General features: G+C 48.3%; 1 protein-coding gene across 2 annotated transcripts in view; it reads right to left on the bottom strand.

Moving 5' to 3' along the window:
* TIA1 (TIA1 cytotoxic granule associated RNA binding protein) overlaps positions 1–23,050 on the bottom strand; it is a 229,701-nt gene that overhangs the window by 27,402 nt on the left and 179,249 nt on the right. The window contains exon 12 of one of the 2 annotated variants that reach the window (XM_078666720.1): positions 6,957–7,099. In XM_078666720.1, coding sequence (XP_078522846.1) covers positions 6,957–7,099 — 143 coding nt within the window. The remainder of the gene's footprint in view (positions 1–6,956; positions 7,100–23,050) is intronic. The other variant, XM_078666719.1, reaches the window with a different exon arrangement.

Here is a 23,050-nt window from a genome sequence, read left to right as displayed (position 1 = left end):
GTAGAAAGGCAGAACTGGCCGAAAGATAACCTTTGATAGTGCCCAGAGCAGAGCCCTGCTGGGCCAAAGAAAGAAGGAACAAAAGAACCTCGGAAAGAGGGGCAGAAAGGCGATCCACAGCCTTCGCTGTGCACCATGCCACAAACTTGTTCCATCTGCAGGCGTATACCGTTTTTGTGGAGGGACGCCTGGCTGCCAGAATGACATCACAGACTACGGGAGGAAGATCGAAAGCTGTCAACTGTCACTGCTCAATCTCCACACATGGAGGTGGAGGCTGGAAAGGTTCGGATGGAGGACCGTCCCCTGCTGCTGCGACAGAAGAGGCAGTCGGATCGGGGGATCGATCGCCATGCTGAGTAGCTCAGGATACCATTATCTTCGTGCCCAATCCGGAGCCACAAGAATGACTTGGGCCCGGTTGCGCCAAATCTTCTTCAGCATTCTGGGCAGAAGTGGTATAGGCGGAAAGGCGTACAACAGACAGCAATCCCACTTGCGACGAAAAGCAGCGCCGAGCGAGTGCCACCCTGGAAATTCGAACGAGCAGAACTGATGACATTGCGCGTGCTCTTCGGTGGCGAATAGATCTAACTAAGGATCTCCCCACTGCAAAAAGAGACCATGCACCACATCCAAGTTCAGACGCCATTCGTGATCCATCATGCACCGGCAGCAGAGTTCACACGCCTTGGCGTTCATACGCCTTGGCGTTCAGAGAACCTGCCAGGTATTGAACTACCATTTTTTTTTTTTTTTGGGGAGTTTTATAGGGCGCAACTTAGCCCATGGGCATCAAGGCGCCAAATATGACAATGTGGGAAAGAAACATACAGCGGAAGTCTTTAAACACAAGGAACAAGCATACAACAGAAATCTTTAAGCACCAAGAGCAGAATCTACAGATAGGAGTCCCGAAAGAGCCAGGTTTTCAGTTGTTTACGGAACAAACCCGGCAGATGTTGGGAAGCCAGTTCAGAAGGAAGGGAGTTCCAAAGTCGGGGCGCCAGGGTGGAAAAGGCTCTACCTCCCCATCTGGCCTTTATGAATCTCGGAGTCATAAAAAGATTTTTAGAAGAGGATCGAAGCACTCTACTTGGGTGATAAGGCTGAAGAAGGGAACTGGTACCTTCATAGCCATGGAAGGCCCCGTGGGCAAGACAGAGAAGTTGAAAGGAAATTCTGGCCTGAACAGGAAGCCAGTGGAGGTCTCTCCAGGCCTGAGAAATTGAAGCAAGCCGGGGAACATCCAAGACCATCCTAGCCGCCGCGTTCTGGACCATTTGAAGGCGGTGGACCGCCGATTTATTGATACCTCCATATAAAGCATTACAGTAGTCTAGTCTCGAAGAGACCAGAGCCACTGTTGCTTGTTTCCAGGCCGCCAGGGAGGGATAAAGTGCAATTTTTCTGAGGATCCTGATGATATCACAACAGGTAGACACAGTCCTACTGACTTGAAGGTCAAATGAGAGAGTGGTATCAAACAGGACCCCCAGATTTCTGGCTGAGTTGGAAGGGACCGGACAGTCTCCAAGAGACGACGGCCACCATTCGTTAGACCATGGGTCATGCCTCTCTCCAAAGATCAGGACCTCCGTTTTGTCTCCTTTTAGTTTGAGGAAATTTCGAATCATCCACTGAGAGACGGCTTCCATACATGATCTAAACTTGGAGGCAGACTCAGCCACTGACTGGGAAAGGGAGACCAGGATTTGGGTGTCGTCAGCGTATGACACCTCGAAGCCAAAAGATCTTACAACAGAGGCCAAAGGGGTCACATAGATGTTGAACAGGGGACTCAAGGCAGACCCCTGTGGGACCCCACATTGCAGAGGCCTCGAGGCTGACAGAAATTCACCCAGCATAACTCGTTGCTCCCTTTGATGAAGGAAGGAAGACAGGAGTTGGAGTGCCCGACCACCCACCCCTATCTCCACCAGCCTGGAAACCAGGACCGAGGGAGACAGGGCATCAAAGGCCGATGTGAGATCGAGAAGGACCAGAAGAGTGGTATGGCCTCTGTCAACTTCCGACCGGATGTTAGCCACGACAGTGAGGGCGGATTCTGTGCTACGAAATCCATGTTGGGAGATATCTAGGAGGTTGGAGTCTTTCACAAAGGTGGTAAGATGGCAGTTTAAATGGGCCTCCAGTATCTTGGCGGGGGCCGGCAGTAAGGAGATAGGGCGGATTTTTTTTTTTTTGAACTCCAGGGTCCAGGGAGGCCTTTTTCAAAAGCGGTTTAACCACCGCCAGTTTCCATACGGCGGGAAAAATTCCCTCAGTAATAGCCTGGTTCATCACTTCGAGGAGGGGGGGGGGGGGGGGAACAATCACCTCCCTACATGATTTCAAAATTTTTAGGGGACATGGATGGAGAGGGGAGCCTGACTTGATGTTATCTAGTAGCTGATTTAAGCCCTCATAGGTAAGAGGGAAATCCAAAAGACTAGATGCTGGATTCACCGCCGGGGTGACGGGCTTAAAAGCGGAGGACAGAGGGGCACTGATGACCAGGAGGGGCACTGATATCCAGTTCAACATTGAGGAGTTTGAGGGATGCATAGATATCGGTGATTTTAGTATGAAAAAAAGATGAAATGTTATCGCAAAGCTCCTGAGATTCTACAATAGAATCTATGTTTTTAGGAGTAGAAAGTGAACCAATAATCTTAAAAAGATCTCTCGATGATTTAAATGATGTCGTCAAGTTGTTATAATGGGCCTTTTTCTCCTCAGTTATTGCTGCCTTATAAACTTTAAGGAGCAATTTATGTTGATTCTTTCCAGCCGAATCAGGATGGGCAGACCATTTCCTTTCATGTTTCCTGCACTCCCTTCTCAGTGTTCTGAGGCGGTCATTGAACCAGGGCATAGAGGGACTCTTGCGGGCAAAGTAGTGTTGTTTGGCAGGGGCTAGAGTATCCACAGCTTTAGAAATAGAGTTTTTCAGGGCAATTGCAGCAGAGTCCACGTTGTAATCAGGACGAGATATCAGTCCAGTCAAGAAAGGGGCCAGAGTTTCCTTACTGATCTGTTTAAAATTACGTCTGGTTTCCCCTTTCTTGGAGTCCGAGAGGAACGAAGAGAAGTGGAGGATGTTCAACTCAAAAGGTACTGCCAGATGGTCAGACCAGGACAGAGGAATAGGAATTCCAGTTTTAAGCCTGATATCATTACTAAAAAAGCCATCAAGTGTGTGTCCGGCCAGATGGGTGGGGCCAACCACGAGCTGTGACAAGCCGCAAGCGGCTAGGGAGTCCACCAAGGAAGTAGCATCTCTGGAAGTATCCTTTTCTAAGTGAAAATTAAAATCGCCCAGCAAAGTAAAATTAGGTCCATCAAGGAACGGTTCAAAAAGATTCATTAGGTCCTGTGGAAAAGAGGGTCTAGGACCCGGAGGCCTGTAGCATAAGATGCCGGAAAAAGAAGAAGTAGCAGTAAAGTTGATGGAAAAATATGCTGCTTCACACGAATCCGGAGGGGTAGATAGAAAGTCAAATTGGCAGGTGAGCGAGGTCTTATGCAATATGCCTAGACCACCCCCTGTGTGCCCTTTTCTATCAATTCTAGAGAAAGCATAGCCTGAAGGAATGGCAGCAACTAGGTCAGGGCCAGAGGAATCTGAGGCCCAGGTCTTAGTGATAAAGACCAGGGACGGCTTCCTTTGTGAAACAAAGTCATGAAAGGCAATATTATTCTTGCACAGTGACCTGGCATTAATAAGGAAGCCCAGCTCTTTTAAACACGACAGTACTCTTACAGATTTTAGTAGCTCCCTGCGACCTGTTCGGATGTTTTCTCTTTTTACGCACAGGACTACAACTAACACAGGACGGAAAATAAGTATCGGTGGGGTGTAAAGTATGGTGACAGGATTTAAAGTGAGGTCTAAGGGAAAGTATAAAGTTGGGCGAGTATAGGGAACTCCCTACCGGTAGAATGAAGCGGGGAGCAGCCCACCTGGCCCCCAGCGCGGACGGGCACAGACGGGCTTAACTTAGGCGCGACTTCGGCGCGCGTCCGCTGTGCGTGGAGAAAGCCATCACGCCTAAATAGGGCTGAGCCTAAAGGTGAAACCCCTCATGACCCAGATTAGCCAATGGGAGCGGGGACACCAGTTGTATGCCGTCGCGCCCTCCACACAAACGGGAACACCCGCGGTGGACCGGGGCACAGGGCAAAAGAAGCGTCAGGTGAGTAAAGATCTCCGCGCACAGTACACAGTAAAGAAAAGTCAAATAGTAAAAATGCGGCTATTTTAAAAGCATCTTAATCATGCTGCAGAACACAATGCAGATTCTAAGAGCGACGTTACTGCCGAGGCATCGCAGTCATGCACTCGGTGCTAAAGAGCAAACAGGCAGGATTCCAGACGCCACGCCTAAATAGGGCTGAGCCTAAAGGTGGAACCCCTCGTGACCCAGATTAGCCAATGGGAGCGGGGACACCAGTTGCATGCCGTCGCGCCCTCCACACAAACGGGAACACCCGCGGTGGACCAGGGCACAGGGCAAAAGAAGCGTCAGGTGAGTAAAGATCTCAGCACACAGTAAAGAAAAGTAAAATAGTAAAAATGCGGCTATTTTTAAAGCATCTTAATCATGCTGCAGAACACAATGCAGATTCTAAGAGACGTTACTGCCGAGGCATCGCAGTCATGCACTTGGTGCTAAAGAGCAAAACCGCCTTGATGTTCCAGCCATGTCCAGAGACGCAGCGCCTCCTGACAGAGTCCTTGATCCCAACCCGCCCTATTGTTGCAGTATCACATGGCGGTGGTGTTGTCCGTGAACACCTGCACTACACTTCCCGGACAGAGGGAAGGAATGCTCTCAGTGCAAGTCAGATCGCCCGAAGCTCGAAAAGATTGATGTGGAGCCGGGACTCCGACGGAAACCAGAGGCCTCTGATCTCCGCCTCTCCCAAGTGGCCTCCCCATCCCAGGAGGGAAGCATCTGTCACCACTGTGTGCTCAGATTGGGGAAGAGACTTAGCTTTTTTACGGACCGGGGTGGAGGGGGGGGGGGGGGAATACTTAACACTATCCTCTGATAAAGCCTTACTGCTCACCCACACTACCACAAATAGTAAGGTATTATCTACTTTTACCTTTGCCTACCTTTGGGGGATCCACTGGATTCTGCATTGACTATACTTCCCTTTGGTATAGTATATAAAGAGCCAGCTTCCTACACTCATGACCAGATGTTCTGGGTACAACACTCTCCTTGCGTAATTTGGAACCAGTAGGATGACCCTCAGAACGTTGGGCAGGAGAGGCAGGAAGGCGTACAGGGCTTGTCCTGAACTTATCTGGAGGAGAGAGTTTAGAGGGCGAAGATAAAGGATATGACTGAGGCCTCCATACTTTGGCACTAAAAAGTAACGGGAATAGCAACCAGTTCAGACTTCTGATGCCGGCACTCTCCCAAAGGCTCCCTTGGCCAAGAGAACTTCTACTTGTAGAGTGGGCAGCTGATTCTCTGGAGGCATTGCAGTGTGCAAGTCATATTGGGAGGGTTGGTCACAATGGGGATGGAGTAACCATTCTAAACAATCTGGAGCACCCACTGGTCTGATGTGATGATTCTCCACCTGGGGAGGTAAAAGGTGATACCATCTCCCACTGGGCAATCGTGAGCCATTGAGGGTAAATTAAAGCAGCTTTGCAGTAACTATGGAAGGGAGGCAGAGGTTTGGGTAGTTTGTTGACATGGGGGTCCTGGACGCTGATGGTTGGAACCCCGACCTCGGCTTTGAAAAGCTTGCAAGGCCTGCTGCTGTGGAGGCAATATCCGGCACTTCTTCAGCTGGAATCACCTTCGGAAGCCCGGAAGGGGCTAAATTGTTGTACAGATGGTGCTAATCCAAGGAAGCGCACTGCTGCTTTGCCTTCCTTAAAGCTCTCCAGAGGTAAGTCCGCCTTGTCTCTGAAGAGATGAGTGCCGTCCAATAACATGTCCATAACTGTTATACGTTGAATGAAAATCCTGCTGAGTGGATCCAAGTGTGGTGCCAAAGCAACGCACTGGTCCCGTCTGCTCTATTCAAACAGTTGGCAATGTCTAGACTCTAATCAATATAGTATACCTTGCCGTGCCCTGACCAGGAGTTTGAAACCAGTCAATTCTGGTGGAGACAGGTCACTTGCACTCTGGTAAAAAGGTGGGGAAAAATTGTCATGCCTTAACGGAATCGAGGGAATGAGCTCCAGATCCATAATAGACGGCACAGAAAGAAAGGAGTGTATGTCAGCATGCAGAGGTAGCAGCAATTTAAGGGCCCCGATGTCACAATCTGGGCAGGACAGACTACACCAGGAGCCATATGATGCCACCTAGTGACACGTCAGGTAATTGAACAAAAAGCTAAATTCGAAGACATCTGAGAGTATTCACAACGTGAGGAGTCTATGGTTATAAGTATCCAATAGAAAATATTGCACTGTTAACAGACATCAAAGTAGCCAATGACCGGCAAAGGGAAATAATGGTGTAAATGCCTAAAGTAAGGTGGGGTCGCAGGAGAGGAGAAAGCATTCTCTGTGTCCTGCTAAGAGGAAAGCAGTTGGGATGAGTGTTGAAAACAAACAGAAATGGAGTTGGCCTGGCGAGTTTGCCTTGCACAGGTGTAATTTACAAAAGTATCTTATCCGAACCAGTTGTGAAAGAAGGAGGTAAGAACTAAGTTTGTTTGGTATACACAGATCATTACACTGAGATGGGGAATATTGGCTTCTCTTTTCCCCATACGACATTACCATGGTTATAGTTGCAACTTGTTTATAAATTTCTTAAGTAATCATTTTAAATACAAGTCACTCAAACAAGTGCATCAAAAAGTGAACATCCTAACATTTCTGGAAAAAGGTCAAAGGGCTGTAGATTTACAAATCAACAATTAACATGGCAAGTTGCTTCTTAAAAAGGGTTTAATTACATGGTACCTACCTAAACTGCTGCTGATACGCTTGTCCATACATTCCATAGGCAGGCACCTGCCAGCCATTAGGCATGTACTGACCAATCTGTTGAGTGTTTCCATACCACTGTCCCCACTGACCGTAGGCTTGTGGATAGCCAATTTGACTCTGCTGGATGAAAACATTTGCACATAAAGTTACTTTAAAGAACATCACATTATTCAAAACTTAATTATTCGAATCTAGAATAAAGGTTAACTCTAAAATATACTAACCTGTAACGCATTTTTCTGTTCAGAGATTGTCCCATAAAAACATGCAATTGCACTAAGTCTTTTGGGATGGTGACAGTAGGGAGAGGACTCATGAGAACTTCGACCAACAGCTCAACGCCCACAAAATATCTAACGTCTGATTCCATTTTACCTCTCACTGTTACCTTTGTAAAACATACCTAAAGGCCGGGGCAGCTCCTCCGCAATGGCGGAGGCACATCACCCCACTGGCTCAAAATCAGCAAGTGAAAATGAAATTTATATTTTACAGTTATTTTTCACTTGCCAGCTCTCAGAGCCAGCTTGTGCAGGGGGGGGGGGATGAGGTGCTATGTGCACTTTTAAGTGTGCGTGTTCTCCAACACGGCTGCATTAAGCAGCCAGGCTGGACATACCCCACAGACTTCTTGACCAGAGGGTCTTCTATAGACACTCAGACCTATCTCCACACTGCTCTAAAGCAGGAGAGCAGTGCAGGGGATTGGGTGGGAGTTTGTGACCCCGCCCCGGTGTCTACTGGGACAAGAAGTTCAGAGGTTTGACGAGAGGCTAAAGGTGGCCGACAGGTTATGGGAAGTGATTTTTTTTTTATTACCCATCCCGCACCCTTCCACCTCTTAATTGTGTCGGCCGCCACTGCCTAAAGGTACACTCATACTTTAATATCTCATGAGTTTTAGTGCTGTACATACCAATAATAGATTAATAATCATACTCTTATCAAAACACAAGCACTGTGGTACACAAAAGTGTACATCTGCAGAGCTTCATTAGGAAACCACTTCCCTTTTTTCACCTCTAAACCGGCAAACTGCATAGCCACTGGCCTGGCAGTCTTGAATGACCGCATGAGTGACGAAAAGGAAGATGTTACTTACCCAGTATCTGTTCTTGGCATGTACAACTGTAGATTCACATGCTGTGCATACTCCTGCCATCTAGTGTTGGGTCCGGATGTTTGCAAGTTGTTTTTCTTCGAAGAAGTCTTTCCAGTCACGAGGTAGGGGACTCCTCCTTTCGGTGATAATGTGCATGGGCATCGACTCCACTGTTAAGATTGTTTTCCCGCAAAGGGTAAGAAATGGAGTTAGGAAGAATGGAATAGAGATGTCCATGCGTATGAATGTAGATTAAGAACTACAACCACTACAGGTGACCGGGGAGGCGGGTGGGCGCATGTGAATCTACAGCTCTACATGCCAAGAACAGATGCTTACTGGGTAAGCAACATTTTTCGTTCGAGGCATGTGAGCTGTAGATCACATGCTTTGCATAGACTATATAGCAGTATACTCCCAAAGTGGTGGCTACCCTGTAGTTGTTGTAGTTTGAAACAGTGTTTTAAGTACTGCTTGGCCTACATTTGCTTGTTGTCTCGCAAACACATCTACACAACAGTGTTTGGTGAATGTGTGTGGTGTAGACCATGTTGCTGCCTTACAGGTGTCAGCTAGGGGAATATTCCCCAAAAAGGCCATAGTAGCCCCTATTTTGCAAATGGAATGTGCTCTAGGGGGTATATTTACAGTTGTTACCATGTTTCGATACATTTTACAATCAGATATGGGATTTACATTACATTTTAGATATGGGATTGCCTTTCTGTGGTGGCGAAAAAGCAACTAATAGTTGTTTTGTTTTTCGAAATGTTTGGTTCTTTCTACATAATATAGTATAGGTAGTCTAACGGTGTGTGTAGCGCTAGCTCTGCTACAGAATCAGGTTGAGGAAAGAACACCGGTAACTCAACTGATTGATTTATATGAAAGGCAGAAACTACTTTAGGGAGAAATTTAGGATTGGTTCGAAGAACCACCCCATCTTTGTGAAGTTGAAGGAAAGGCTCTTGTATAGTTAATGCCTGAAGTTCATCAACTCTCCTTAGTGAGGTTATTGCTATGAGGAAAGCAACCTTCCATGAGAGGAACTAACATTTGTGCATTGGTTAAAAAGGTGGACCCATTAGCCTTGTAAGGACTATGTTTAAGATACCACCAAGAGTTCCTCCTGCACCAGAGTGTATCACCCTTTTTAATCCTTCCATGAAGGCTTTGATCACTGGTACTCTGAATAGAGAGAAGTGTTGTATGTTTTGCAAGTATGCAGCTACTGCTGCTAGATGTAAACAAATGGATGTGTAAACCGATCCCGATTGCTGGAAATGCAACAGATATTTATTTTGTACAGAAACTTCAAGTAGATTGATGTGGTTACAATGGATAACCAAGCGTTTCCATTTTGCTACATAACATGTTCTAGTAGTAGGCTTTCTAGCCTCTTTGAGAATATTCACACAGTGTGGTGGTAGTTTTAGATAACCGAACTGGATGGTCCGTTTACCCCCCGTGTCCACATCACTGATCGGAGGGATTTACATCTTACAATGTGGGGCAACTGGGACAGGGTCATCCGGGGCAGGAGGGTGCTAGGAGATGAGCGAATGCGCACTTGTGTAAAGGAGCTGGGATTGGTGCTGGTGTGGCAGGGGAAACATCCCATGGATAGACAATACTTCTATGAAGCTGGCTCGGCAGGATCCATGTCCGTATAGATTACTTATTCACAAGGGGACAACAGAGGGTGGTTTGGAGCCACGTGTTGCATGGTGTGAGACCGCTCCATCCACGCCCCCCAAGTTCATGCAGCTGGTGGCCCTGGGCCGGCGGACTGCACAGGGCGGGCGGCACGATTCCTTTGATCTCACAAACTAGCACACCAGGGAGTCTCTGCAGACCGCAACAAACCACTATTTTCTTGTAGAATGCCCAATAGGTTCAATCTGCCACTACTGAGTGGGAGGCCTTTAAGTCTGATTAGGTCGCACCTCATTGCCCACATCGCCGGGATAAAGAAGGAACAGGATAGGGAAGTCGCAACACTATAGAAAACCCGGTGTCGATGGGAGGCAGGACAGGACAGGATAACGGGATCATCTCTGACCAGCAGCTCAGGCACAAAATGTTTCTCGCTAGGGAAGAATGTAGATCAGTGGCTACCAAACTTAGGAGGACCCCCCATTGAGCCACTTACTGGAAGCCGGGGACCCCCAAGAAATTGGTACGATTTAAATGGCAAACATTAAAACAGTAATTCGAAAAAAATAAACACGTGCACACCAAACAAAAAATCAAATTACTAAAGATGTGGCCAAACGGCCCATTATGGCACTCTCTTTGAGTGAGCTCCGTGGGCCCCATCTCAACCTGCCATAATCCTCCTGAATCCAACCTGTTCTTCCAGGGACAGCAGTCTGTGCCTAATTGACACCCGCGTTCCCCGGGGGGCGCTGGGGCTGCATTTAGGGCAATACCGCCATGGAGCGCTACACGGCTTGTGACGCGGCAGTCCAGCGTGCTCTGTCGACCGCACCTGGGGCAGGGTTGTGCCCGCATCCCGGTTGTACACAGCTGCACAGAGTTGTACTAAGGCCCTGGGCTGCAGTGGTGTCGCGCCCAGCCCTGCTTTTTTGCTGAAGGCTCTGCTGGAGACGGACGTGCTGCCATCATCGGGAGAGGCCTGGGCAGGGCCAGCGGTCTGATCCCTCTCAGCCGGAGGAACCTATTAAGAGGAGCAGAGGCGGAATGAAGATGCGCAGGCAGACCAGGACAGCATCCCCATAGGCATTGATCCTGTGACGGCAATGCAGAAAGGGGAAAGGGACCCATTAGCATGCTCCCGGTCACGGAGGCGCAATGGCTAGGTCACGGAGGCGCAATGGCTAGGTCATGGAGGCACAATGGCTAGGCCCCGTGGGGTGGGGTGGGGAGCGGTGGGTACGACTGGGTGGAAGGTGCCATATCCACGCTCCAACATTAAGTCGCCTCCCTGGAGCAACTGAACTGCATGAGGTATGATGCTGTTAAGTGCCTCACACGATGGCTCAACTCTTAGATCCCAGAAAACGCACTATCTTCATGTTTTGTGGTTGAACGCGCACACAGGGCCCTGCAGTAACGTCCTCCACCTGGCGCTAGACCACGCTCCATGATTGCATGAATCCTTAATTTCCATGACCGGGATGTCATCCTGCAGCAGGCGATGCTTAAATCAGACCAATATTAGGATTCCCATCTTATGATCTTACCAGATTACCCAAAAATGGTTCAGCAGCAGAGTCAGTCCTTCACCATCGTGAATGTCTGGCTTGAAGTCCTCAAAGTGCCATATATGCTTCTATATCCCGCCCGCCTGCAGGTGGTCTTAAATTCCCATACAATTTCCTTCGACAACCCGGAAAAAGTCTTCACATGGACTGATGAACAGCAGACCCTGAAACCACATAATCCACGATGAAGAAACTGACTCCTCGTCAAGTCCAGCATATTGGTGCAGATGTCCTCCTATTGCAAGAGACACATGCTGGGCACAAATTAACCCTGTCTGGCCCGATACAGATAGGTACACACATTCCATGCAGGCTTCATGCAGGGCTCACATTGGTGTAGCTATCCTGATACACCGTAGGGTCGCGTTTACGCTGGTGCAAAAGTCGGTGGACATCCAAGGTAGATAAATATTTGTGCATAGGATGATCGCTGGGGAGCATCTAGTGCTTGGCAGCGTCTCCGCCCCTTGGCCAGAGCTTTTAAGACCACTTGGCGGGGATTCGATGGGCTTGCAGTGGTTGGTGGAGACTGGAAGGATGTGATGGGCCCTGACAGACACGTGGCACCCTACTGGCATTACCACGAGATCCCTAGAGTACAAGTTATGAACCGTGGCAGAGATGGTGGGGTGGGTGGACACTGAGGGTACATAACCCCACATATGCCGGCTACACATTTTACCCCCACACACACCTCATATTCTAGGATAGACTACATATTTGTTCCTCATGCTTTTAAGCATAGGGTGCCAATGGCGTCAATACTTCCCAGAGGTCTCTCGGACCACTCCTGTGGCAATTCAACTCTTGATAGGTCCAAGTAGACCTCCTTTGAGATGGCAGCTCTCAGTGTGGCACCTGCAAAGTCTGGTGTATCGCACACATATCCACAAAGCGCTCAAGTGTACATATCAATGCCAGAAACAGTGTCTTCCGCCTGTATCCTGTGGGAAGCAATGAAGCCCACAAAGAGGGGAGTGGACATTAGCTTCTTTGCAGCAGAGCGCAAGCGGCGGAGCCAGTCGTTCATTAAACTGGAGGCGCAACTCATGACATTGGAGCGTGGTGCCTGGGACGCGGATGGGGCCGCGGTGTGTCAGCAGTTGTGCCTGACAGCAGCAATATCACAATGAGCTGATGGATGGGGCGCGGGGAGCATGGAACACTACACAGAGTAGAATTTATCGATGGGGTGACAAGTCTGGGAGACTCCTCTACAGGTTATGCCAACAGGCGCAGGCGTGCATTCCACTTCCAGGAATTTGTGATTCCGACGATGTACTGATGACAGACCCAGCGGTGCTTGCCAATAACTCGCAGCATATTATCAGTCTTTATATGCACCCCGCGAGGTTCTTGAGGCCTCCTTGATCGAACAGTTCTTTGATGGCATTCTTTCGAAGGCCCGGCGATCTCTTGACACCCCTCTGACGCTGGAGGAACTGACCGCTGCTCTGGCGGACCTGCGCACTGGGAAAGCACCTGGCCCTAATGGCTTCCCCGGTTAATTCTACAAAGCCTTCATGATGCAGTTAGGCCCTCATTATTTAGCTGCAGTGCAAGAGGCAGCCCAGCCCACTTGCATGCCCTCAGATTGGAGACACATGGAAATTGTTGTGTTCCAGAAGCTGGGTCAACCCCCAGAGCTCCACACCTCCCATCCACCAATCTCCCTCCTAAACGTGGAGGCGAAACCATAATGTCATTGCTGCAGTCTATAGTCTTCACCGCCCAGATGCCCTACAATGTCAGCTGGCATTGGCAGTGGGTTTGATTGTCAGCTGGACCTATTTATTAATTCTCCTGGAAGCCTGAACTTCGGTCCCCAATTCATACCGTACATATGCATGTTATACCAGGGACTGGCTCTATCAGTGCACGTAGCAGGCAGCGTGTCATTCCCAATCTTACGGTGCACCCGACAAGTCTGTCTTCTGTCCCCATTATGGTCCGCCTTGGCCATTGAGCCGCTGGCAACCTGGGTACGGCTGGATGCTCAGATTCTGGGCATTGAGTAGTCCGCCGAAATTTCAGATCGAATAGTCCTGTATGCGGACGACGTACTTTTCTTCATGAAAGAACCTCACAGGACAGGCCCCTGAATCCTCCAAATCATGCAGGTTTTTGGTGAGACTTCAGGTCTCTTCATGATTGTGAATAAGTCCACACTGTGGTTTCTGAGTGGGTTTCCCGGCGACTATAGATGGGTTGCATATCTGTATATACTATACCAAAGTGAGGTATATGTGCACAGAGTCCAGTGGAACCCCAAAGGTAGGCAGAGGTAAAGTTAGATAGAACCTTACTCTGTGTTGTAGAGTGGTCGAGCAGTAAGGCAGTATCAGAGGACAGAGTTAAGTATTTGTTGTCCACACTCAGTCAGAAAAGTAATTTTATTTTCTACAACCGAGCAAGCCTGGCCCAGGTAACCAATACATAATTTACAGTAGTACGGTGGAGAAGTGTGGCTCAATGGTTAGAGCGGCAGACCCTGATGCAGAGGTCTAGCCCGGGACCAGGGTTCAATTCCCCGCCTCGGCGGGTCTTGGGCTCAAAAATTCCACGGACCTGATAATTCTCGCCTCGGTGCCTATTCCAATCATGGAGTCCCACTCTGCAACTCTGGGCAATAGCTTTCTTAATCCCCACAACGGCCCCCACAACGCTAAGGATGCCTGGCCTCCACCTTGGGGGTGCCCAGGAGTGGACACCTCACAGGGAAAGCCAGGATGGGTTCCACAGCGGTATTCGTACAAGCGCCTTGAGACCCTTGTGGGTGAGTAGTGCGCTATACAAGTATCAATTTACAATTTTATTTACAATGCAATTGAAATACAGTTTGAAAGATAATTGTACATCCACTTTGGTTTGATTTACAGTATGAATGCAGAGAAATGCAATACTTAGTAAATGCAGTACATAGACTTGAATAGGCTTTTTAGTAAAATAGCATGTAAGTTAACTTTTGAGATTACTAGGCTTACAGAGTAGTAAACCTAGATATTACTCTGGGACATTTCCTGAAATCAGGTAAGTAAAATTGTTTTAGATTATGCAATTTTAAAGAATGTATTTGGTTTCTCAAACGCCACACTTAAAAACTTTTCACAGAAAAACAGTCAATGTTATCCTATTGAGGAAAAATGTGTTATGAGTTTTGAGATAAGTATTTGGTAGTGGGAGTTGAGGTTCTGAGGGTAGACATCGGGGTCCCCCAGAGTTAAGGATGCACTCTAGTTACACCCTCAGCGGCACTAGGGCGGCCGGGTGCAGAGTGCTTTCGACGTCGGACGCCCTGTTTGCAATGGAGAACCTCCGGTTTGGAATGACACTGCAGGCTTGGAGACGAAGGTCTTCTTGGTGAGACTACCACTTTGAGAGGTAAGTTGGGAAGTTAGGGGTTGGTTAGGCACAGGTTTGGACACAGAAGGCCATGGGGCGTTGGGTGCAGGGATGCCTTTTGGGATCAGACCTTCGTACCAGCTCCTGGACGAGGTTAAGGGGGCCTTCTGGATTTAGGCTGCATGCATCTGCTGGAGGCAGGTCAGAGGTTGCCGGATCGCGGGTGAGCTCCTCGTGGTGTTTGCTCACTTGAGTTCAGGCTGTGGGGCGGCTCCCCAGTGTCCGGCCGGAGCCAGGAGGTGCAGGTGAATAAATCCAGTGTTCACGGGAGAAGGGCCATATGTATGAACACATTTTCCCATAGACACAGAATGGGTAAAAACCTTTGATACATCTGGCCCAAAGTCTTTGTGCTTGAATGCAGGCAGGTCCTCTAGAGCAGTGTTTCCCAAACTGGGGTCCCCGGACCCCCAGGGGTCCGTGACACATTCTCAGGGGGTCCGCAGGCAACAGTTTTAAAAGCACAGAAAAGTTTCTTGTATAATTAGCAGCTTTCCAGCAACAATAAAAGTGTCAAGATAAAGCCAGTGATTAATGTGCCTGCTGGAGCGTGAGGAGAGTTCTGTTTAGTGGCAGCTTTGACTTAACTAATGTAGCACAGAGGGTTAATGTGCCTACTGCAAAGAACGTGTAACATACATTTTAAAAAGCAGCATTTTATGTGCATAGGTTCGTGGTTACTGCTTTTGTCACAGAGATTCTTTTGTTACTGTGCACTTCATAAGTGACAATCGTAATGTAGCAGAGGGACCGTTTAAACTGTCATCAAAGAGCTGCTTGCAAACTGCATGGTACCAGTTTGGTAACTTTTGTTTTTTTCCAGTTATTCATTATCCTGATGTTGCTAAAAAGATTTATTTGGGTGGAAATACATTTTTAATGTTAAAGTCAGTGCTAGCCACTGTGTTATGTTCTGAATCCTGAGTTTGTGCTTTTCCAGACCAAGCACTCTTTATACATTTTATATACACACTGATTTACATGTACGATTCAATGTCTCTATATGTTTGTGATGTAAAGTGCTCTGACATCCTACAATGGTAAGAAAGATGCTATAAAACAAATCAAATACATGTGACAGAGGGGCTATTACTTCAATATAAAATACTGAGGGCCAGATGTACGATCCATTTTTATATGCGCGAACGGGTTCGTGAACCCGCTTTCACATGCACAAACGTATTGGGCCATGTACATTGCCTATTTCGCGAGTCGCAAATTGTTTGCGACTCGCTAAATAGGTTTGCAACTTGCTATTTGGAAGGGGCATTCCCTTCCAAATAGCGAGTCTTAAAACCATGTACAAATGTTTTGCGGTCGCAAAACACTTGCAATTACCACTTACTTCAAGTAGATGGTAATGCATTTGCAAATGGGAAGGGGTCCCCAAAGGACCCCTTCCCCTTTGCAAATGCATGCAAAATTATTTTTTAAGGGCAGGCAGTGGTCCCAGGGACCTCTGCCTGTCCTTAGAAAATGAAACGAAAACGTTTCATGTTCTTTTTTTTAAATGCATGGTAAATGGGCTGCTTTTTTTTAACTGCTTTATTTAAAAGCAGCCCCAGACATGGTGGCCTGCAGAGCCCAGCAGGCACCATACTTAGGAGGGCTGGCATTCCCAATAGGCTTGCAAATTGCGAGAGGCTCATTAATATTAATGAACCTCGCAATTTGCGACCCCATTGGGAATCTGAAACAGTGTTAAACACACTGTTGTACATTTCATTTAGCGACTCGCAATTTGCCACTCGCACTGTGACGCCAATTGCGAGGCGCTAAATGAAATGGTCGTACATCTGGCCCCAAAATCCTTAGGGGCAGCTTTACGAGCCCCTTGCGCCTCTTTTACGCCGCCGTTGCGTCACTTTCTTGATGCAACGGCGACGCAAAAGATGCGCCATGGTGCAGGGTATTTAAAACGTGACGCATCTGGGAGATGCGTAACTTTGTAAAGCCATGCGCCAGAAGGAGGCGTTCCGGTGCTGGAACGCCTCCTAAAAGTGGCTGAGTGAAATCTACAAGATTTCACTCAGTCACTTTGGGGCCCATGCTGCATCAAAACCCTGCGCCTGCTTGAAGCAGGCGTAAGGATTGACGCAGCATTAACAAGATAAGGCCCCCCAGAGCATTGCTGGAGCTGTGTCGCGCTTGCGATGAAACTCCAGCAATGCGCCACCTTTACAGCACAGATGCGTCATGCATCTGCTTTTTTGCCCCATGAGGCGCAGCATTGTAAATGCGGCGCATCAATGGTGGCGGAGGCATGACGCACAATAAGTGGCGCATCCCTGCTGATATGCATGGATGCGTCACTTATTGTAAATCTGCCCCTAAGTACTTTGAGTATTTGTTTTGTGTGCACACGTGTGTATTTTTTTCGAATTACTGTTTTAATATTTGAAATGTAATTCATACAAATTGCTTGGGGGTCCCCGGCTTCCAGTGGTGACTCAATGGGGGTCCTCAGGAGTCAAAAGTTTGGGAACCACTGCTCTAGAGTGTTCGAGGTTGCTGGTTGCAGGACACACTGGGATTTCGCAGAGGGGGAGAACAGCCGGTAGGACTGGGGCCAAGTCACTGGGAGCAGTCTGGTTAGCTGCTGCAAGGCTGTTCGGTGATTCTTCTTGCAGGTTCTGGTCTGAGGAAGCTAGGTTCAGGGGTGCCCCTAAAGCACAAGTTACTACTTGTCTAACGATATATCTGTAAGAGACTTTAGTTAGTGATAGATTCCTTACCTTAGAATATCCCCAGGCGTCAGACTGGATCCACAAAGGTTTTGCTTAGCGGTACCCCTGCGCGTCAGTAGGGGGCGTCCTGCGGCTCCGCGTCTGTCACTGGCGTGGTCAGCGCCGAGATGACGTCACGGAGGGTACTTAGGCACCACCCATGGGCGCGGACGTCGGTTCTGTACACGACTTTCTGCGCCAGATACGCAGAGCCATGCAAGATACGGACCATTGGTGCATAAAACTAGGGCCCGAAAAGGGGATGACCTTAACCCTAGTAATCAGTTCACAGAACGGGGAGGATGGGTGTGGCGGTAAGGAATCTATCACAAACTAATGTCTCTTACAGATATTAGTCATAGATTCATTACCTTAGAATAGATATCCCAGCAAAACCAACCCCGGTGGTGGGTCTGCAAACAGGATTACACCAGAAAGTCACGGAGCACAGAACGGCCAAAGATGCAGTCTCTCTGGACCGGACTGTCAAGGAAGTAGTGCTTGGTAAACGTGTGCAGCGAGGCCAACGGAACTGCCTGACAAATGTCCTGCAAGGGAACGCCGCGTCCCAAGGCAGTAGTGGCTGCAGTTGCCCTGGTCAAATGGGCAGGCAGCCCCACAGGAGGCTCCTTCTTGGCCAAGGATAAACAGTACCATAGTGAGGCGCAGGGGGTGGATCCGAGGGCGGCGCCGGAGGCACTGCACCTCGTGGCACCGGGGTCAGAGCCAGCGGCGTAGGATCCTGTGGCGCCGGGGACGGAGCAGGTGAAGAAGCTGCCAGGCCAGCAGGATCTGGACATGGAATCGCAGGGCCTAAAAAGGCGGTCCATGGCAGCAAGAAACTCTTGCATGCGTTCAGGAGTCGCCGACGGACCCGGGTATAGGGGGTAGGCCGCGGGACTCCACGGCTCCAGAGGAGCCGCGCGGGTAGAGCTCCTGTCCCCCTCGTCCGCCTCCAGGGAGCGACGGGGGGGGGGGGACATCGGAGACCGAACACGCATAGAATTCTTTTTATGGCGTCGCTTACAGGAATCCGAAGGCGGCGACTTGGAGCCCGAGGAGCGACGGCGAGGATTAGTTACTTACCTGTAATCCTAGTTCTCTTCCAGGGGTATACTCATTAAAGTCATAAGCACTGAATTATCTCCGCCCATGAGCGGGAACCCGGAACACATAACAATATACATATATATGTGTAAATATATCAAAAAGTACATTGTACTAAAATAATTATACACATATACATGTATAAAACCATAATATGCAGCCTAACATATACACATAGGCTAATAAAGCCAACCTTACACGTTCTGAAGCATGAAAATATGCTAAATATAAATGCAATAAACAGGCATGAGCCCAAAATGCATTTCATAACCATGAAAACCTTTTATTTTCATCAAAGAACCTGTTGTAAACAGTTATTAGCCTAAAAGGCTGCATATGAAAAATTGTCTGTGTACAGAAAATCAGACTGGCACCCTGCCTTTAAGGCCCCAGAGAATCTGCACACTTTGCCTTTAAGGCCTCTAGGAGAACTCTGTTCCCATCATGCACCACAGGTGACAGTTAGGTCAGTTCTTTTGTACGGTACAGTAAACTTTTAGCAGGAATCTGCACTTAAAAACTTCATAATACATATTGAAAAAACTTCAATGCTACTGCTCACCCGGGGAGGCGGGAGGGTGCTTATGACTTTAATGAGTATACCCCTGGAAGAGAACTAGGATTACAGGTAAGTAACTAATCCTTCTCTTCCAGGGGATACTCATTAATAGTCATAAGCACTGAATAGAGTAGCAAGCTCATACCCACTAGAAGCGGGCGAACAGATAAATGCATAGATGCACTTTTAACAACACAGTGTTTAACTAGAAACAGCAAACACATTTCTGAGTGATGCTTGTCCCACTTGTGCATCAACCTGCGCATCAGAATCCAAGCAGTAATGACGTGTAAACGTATGCACTGAACGCCAAGTAGCTGCTTTACATATCTCTGACATAGCCACATTCCTAAGGAGAGCTGTGGTAGCAGCTTTCCCTCTCGTAGAATGAGCCCTAGGTCTACCTGATAAAGACTTGTGGGCTAGCTGATAAGCCAGTAAGATACATGACACTATCCATCTAGAAATGGATCTCTTGGATGCTGCCAAACCAGTATTCGTAGGACCATAGTTCACAAACAAACGGTCCGTGTGTCTCAACGACTTTGTTTTATCCAAGTAAAATTTCAAAACCCTCTTTAGATCCAATGAATGCAAAGTCCGCTCAGCCGGACTCGAAGGGTTTGGAAAGAAAGTAGGCAATGTTATGGATTGGTTCACATGAAAATCCGACACCACCTTTGGTAGAAAAGCAGGATGAGTCCTAAGCACCACTCTGTTTCCATGAAAAACTGTGTATGGTTCCTTGCAACACAGAGCCTGAATCTCGCTCACTCTACGAGCAGAAGTGATGGCTACCAGGAATGCTACCTTCCAAGATAAGTGTTGCAAAGAAGCTTTATGTATGGGCTCAAATGGTGGACCCATCAACTTAGTCAATACCACATTAAGCTCCCAAGGTGGAGAAGGAGACCTGACTGGGGGAAAAACCTTCCTTAACCCTTCTAGAAAATCCTTCACCACAGGCATCCGAAAAAACGATATCTGTGTAGGCGATTTTCTATAAGCCGTTATTGCAGCAAGATGGACCTTGATAGAACTAAACTGCAAACCAGACTCAGCAAGGTAAAGAAGATAAGGCAAGATCACCTGTTCTTGACCCTGAATAGGATCAAGACCTTTACTCTGACACCAGAGGTAAAAGCGTTTCCACTTAAATCCGTAGGATTGTCTTGTAGAAGGCCGCTTTGCCTCCTTAAGAATGTTCATACACTCCGGATTCAGCTGTAAATGTCCGTACTGGATGACTTCAGGAGCCATGCTGCCAAGCGCAGGGAGGGCAGATTCGGGTGAAACACTCGCCCCTGCTGCTTGGACAGAAGATCCGGGCGACAAGGCAATCTCCTGTGTGGCCTGATGGACAACTGGAGGAGATCTGGGAACCACCACTGGCGTGGCCACTCCGGGCAAATCAGTATCATTCTGGAGTTGGTCTTGTACATCCAGTTGATCACTGCTGGTATCAACGGTGTCGGTGGAAAGGCGTACAGCAAATTTTGACACCAGTCTATCAAAAGGGCATTCCCTTGAGACCCTTTCTGGGAAAACCTGGACGCGAAGACGGGGCATTTTGTGTTTGCCGCGTCTGCGAACAGATCGATGTCTGGTGTTCCCCAAGCTTGGAAAATGCTGTGCGCGACGTCCTCGTAGAGAACCCAGTCGTGCGCTTCTACGAAGTCTCGGCTGAGGCCGTCCGCCTCTGAGTTGAGACTTCCTGGTAGGTGAACTGCTGTTATGGACAGGTCCCTTGCAAGTAACCAATGCCAGATGGTCTGGGCTTCTATGGACAGAGTCCTGGATCTGGTACCCCCCTGCTTGTTTAGATAATACATTATTGTGGTATTGTCTGTTTGTACCAGAAGGGACCGAGTCTGTAGAGATGGAGCCAGAGACTAGAGAGAAAGATGGACCGCTCTGAGTTCGAGTAGATTGATGTGATATCCTTTCTCGAAGTCTGACCATAGCCCTTGTACCTGAAGGGGGCCCATATGTGCCCCCCAACCAAGGAGAGAGGCATCTGTGATGAGAGTCTGCGTTGGTGGGTCCTGATGAAAAGGAACTCCCTTCATCAAGTGTGCCTTCTTCATCCACCACCGAATGGAATCTCTTGCCGACTGTTGGAGATGAATTCGATCCTCCCAGCGTCCCGTACTCTGTTTCCACTGATCTTCCAGACACTGCTGCAGAGGACGCATCTGCAAACGTGCGTTTGGCACGATGAATATGCATGATGCCATGGACCCCAGGAGAGAGGATACTTGCCGAACTGTCGGACGAGCATACTGGAGGAGAAGCACGCACTTCGCCTTGATAGATGACCATCTCTCCTCCGAAGGACACACGTTTTCGTTTTCTGTGTCCAGCTGCGCACCCAGGTAGTGGATTTTCTGGGTGGGATTCATTATGGACTTCTTGTAGTTGACTTGCAGACCCAACTTGCACATGAGTTGGAGGCATATCGATAGATGTTCTTCTAGTAGCGATGGGGATGAACTCTTCAGAAGCCAGTCGTCTAAGTACGGATATATGAAAATCCGTCTCTTTCGAAGACAAGCTGCCACTACCGCCATACATTTTGAAAATGTTCTGGGAGCTGATCTCAGGCCAAAAGGGAGTACTGAGTACTGGTAATGATGAACCCCTACTTGGAACCTGAGGAACTTGCGATGCTTTCTGGATACCGGAATATGAAAGTACGCATCTTTCAGATCGATGGAGCACATCCAATCCCCTTGGTGTAATTGAGGGAAAATCTGATGAAGAGCCAGCATTCGAAATTTCTCCTTCCGAATGAATTTGTTCAATACTCTCAGATCCAGAATGGGTCTGAACTCCGTAGCTGGACCTTTTTTCTGTACGAGAAAAAATCGAGAGTACAGGCCTTGACCTCTCTGTTGAGATGGTACTGGTTCTATGGCGTTCTTCAGAAGGACGTTCGCTTCCTGCTGCAAGCGCCTTATATTCCACTGAACCATCCTTAAGGGGCGAATGAAAGGAGGGGGCTTCTTGAATCTCAAAAGGTACCCGCTCTGAATAATACTCAGCACCCATCTGTCCTTTGTGATTTGCTTCCACTCGTCCAGATACCACACAATACTTCCTCCAACTGGAGTGGCACACGGTTGTGGAGGGTGCATCCGTTCATTGCTTTTGAGGCTGCTTGGTAGCAGAGGATTGCTGCCTGTTTCCATTGCCTCTGCCTCGCCCAGGTCGTTGCTGTTGAAATTGCGACCTCTGCTGATTCTGGCCTTGATTTAGCGAGGACCAATTCGACTGTTGGCCCCTCTGCTGAAAAGATCTTTTGTCAAAGGGACGAAAATTACCCCGACGTCGAAATTCTTTTTTCTTTTCAAGACCGACAGCTTTCAGGGTGTCCAACTCCACTTTCATTTTAGACATTTCGTCGTCAGCGTGAGAGCCAAATAGAGTCGAACCATTGAAAGGTAAATTCACCATCTTTCTCTGCGCCTCTGGCTTAAGTCCCGTAAGGCGAAGCCAAGCCGTACGTCTAGCACAAACACCATGTGCATAACCATGAGCTGACAGATCCGCCGCATCAGCAGCCGCACTAATACTCTGGTTCGCCACCAATCCTCCTTCTTCCACTATTTCCAGGAAGTCTTTCTAATCCTCCTTAGGGAGTTTATCTGCAAAACGAGTCACTGAGTCCCAAAGCAGACGATCATAGCGACCCAATAAGGCTGACGCACTGGCCACTCTCATGACCGAACCTGAGGTGTTGCACATTCTTCTCCCCAAGGAATCCATACTCTTACTATCCTTTTCAAGTGGAGCAGAAGAGGTAGATGCCGCAGAATGTGCTTTTCTGACTGCCGCCACAATAAGTGAATCCGGAGGAGGGTCAGAACGCAAAAAAAAAGGATCCTCTGCTGGAGCCCTGTACTTCTTAGCAATCCTAGAAGGACCAGAACCCACCGTGGCCGGAGT

The sequence above is a fragment of the Lissotriton helveticus genome, chromosome 11 (assembly GCF_964261635.1).
Source record: "Lissotriton helveticus chromosome 11, aLisHel1.1, whole genome shotgun sequence".
Taxonomy (NCBI): domain Eukaryota; kingdom Metazoa; phylum Chordata; class Amphibia; order Caudata; family Salamandridae; genus Lissotriton; species Lissotriton helveticus.
This window is presented reverse-complemented; position numbering and strand designations above follow the sequence as displayed.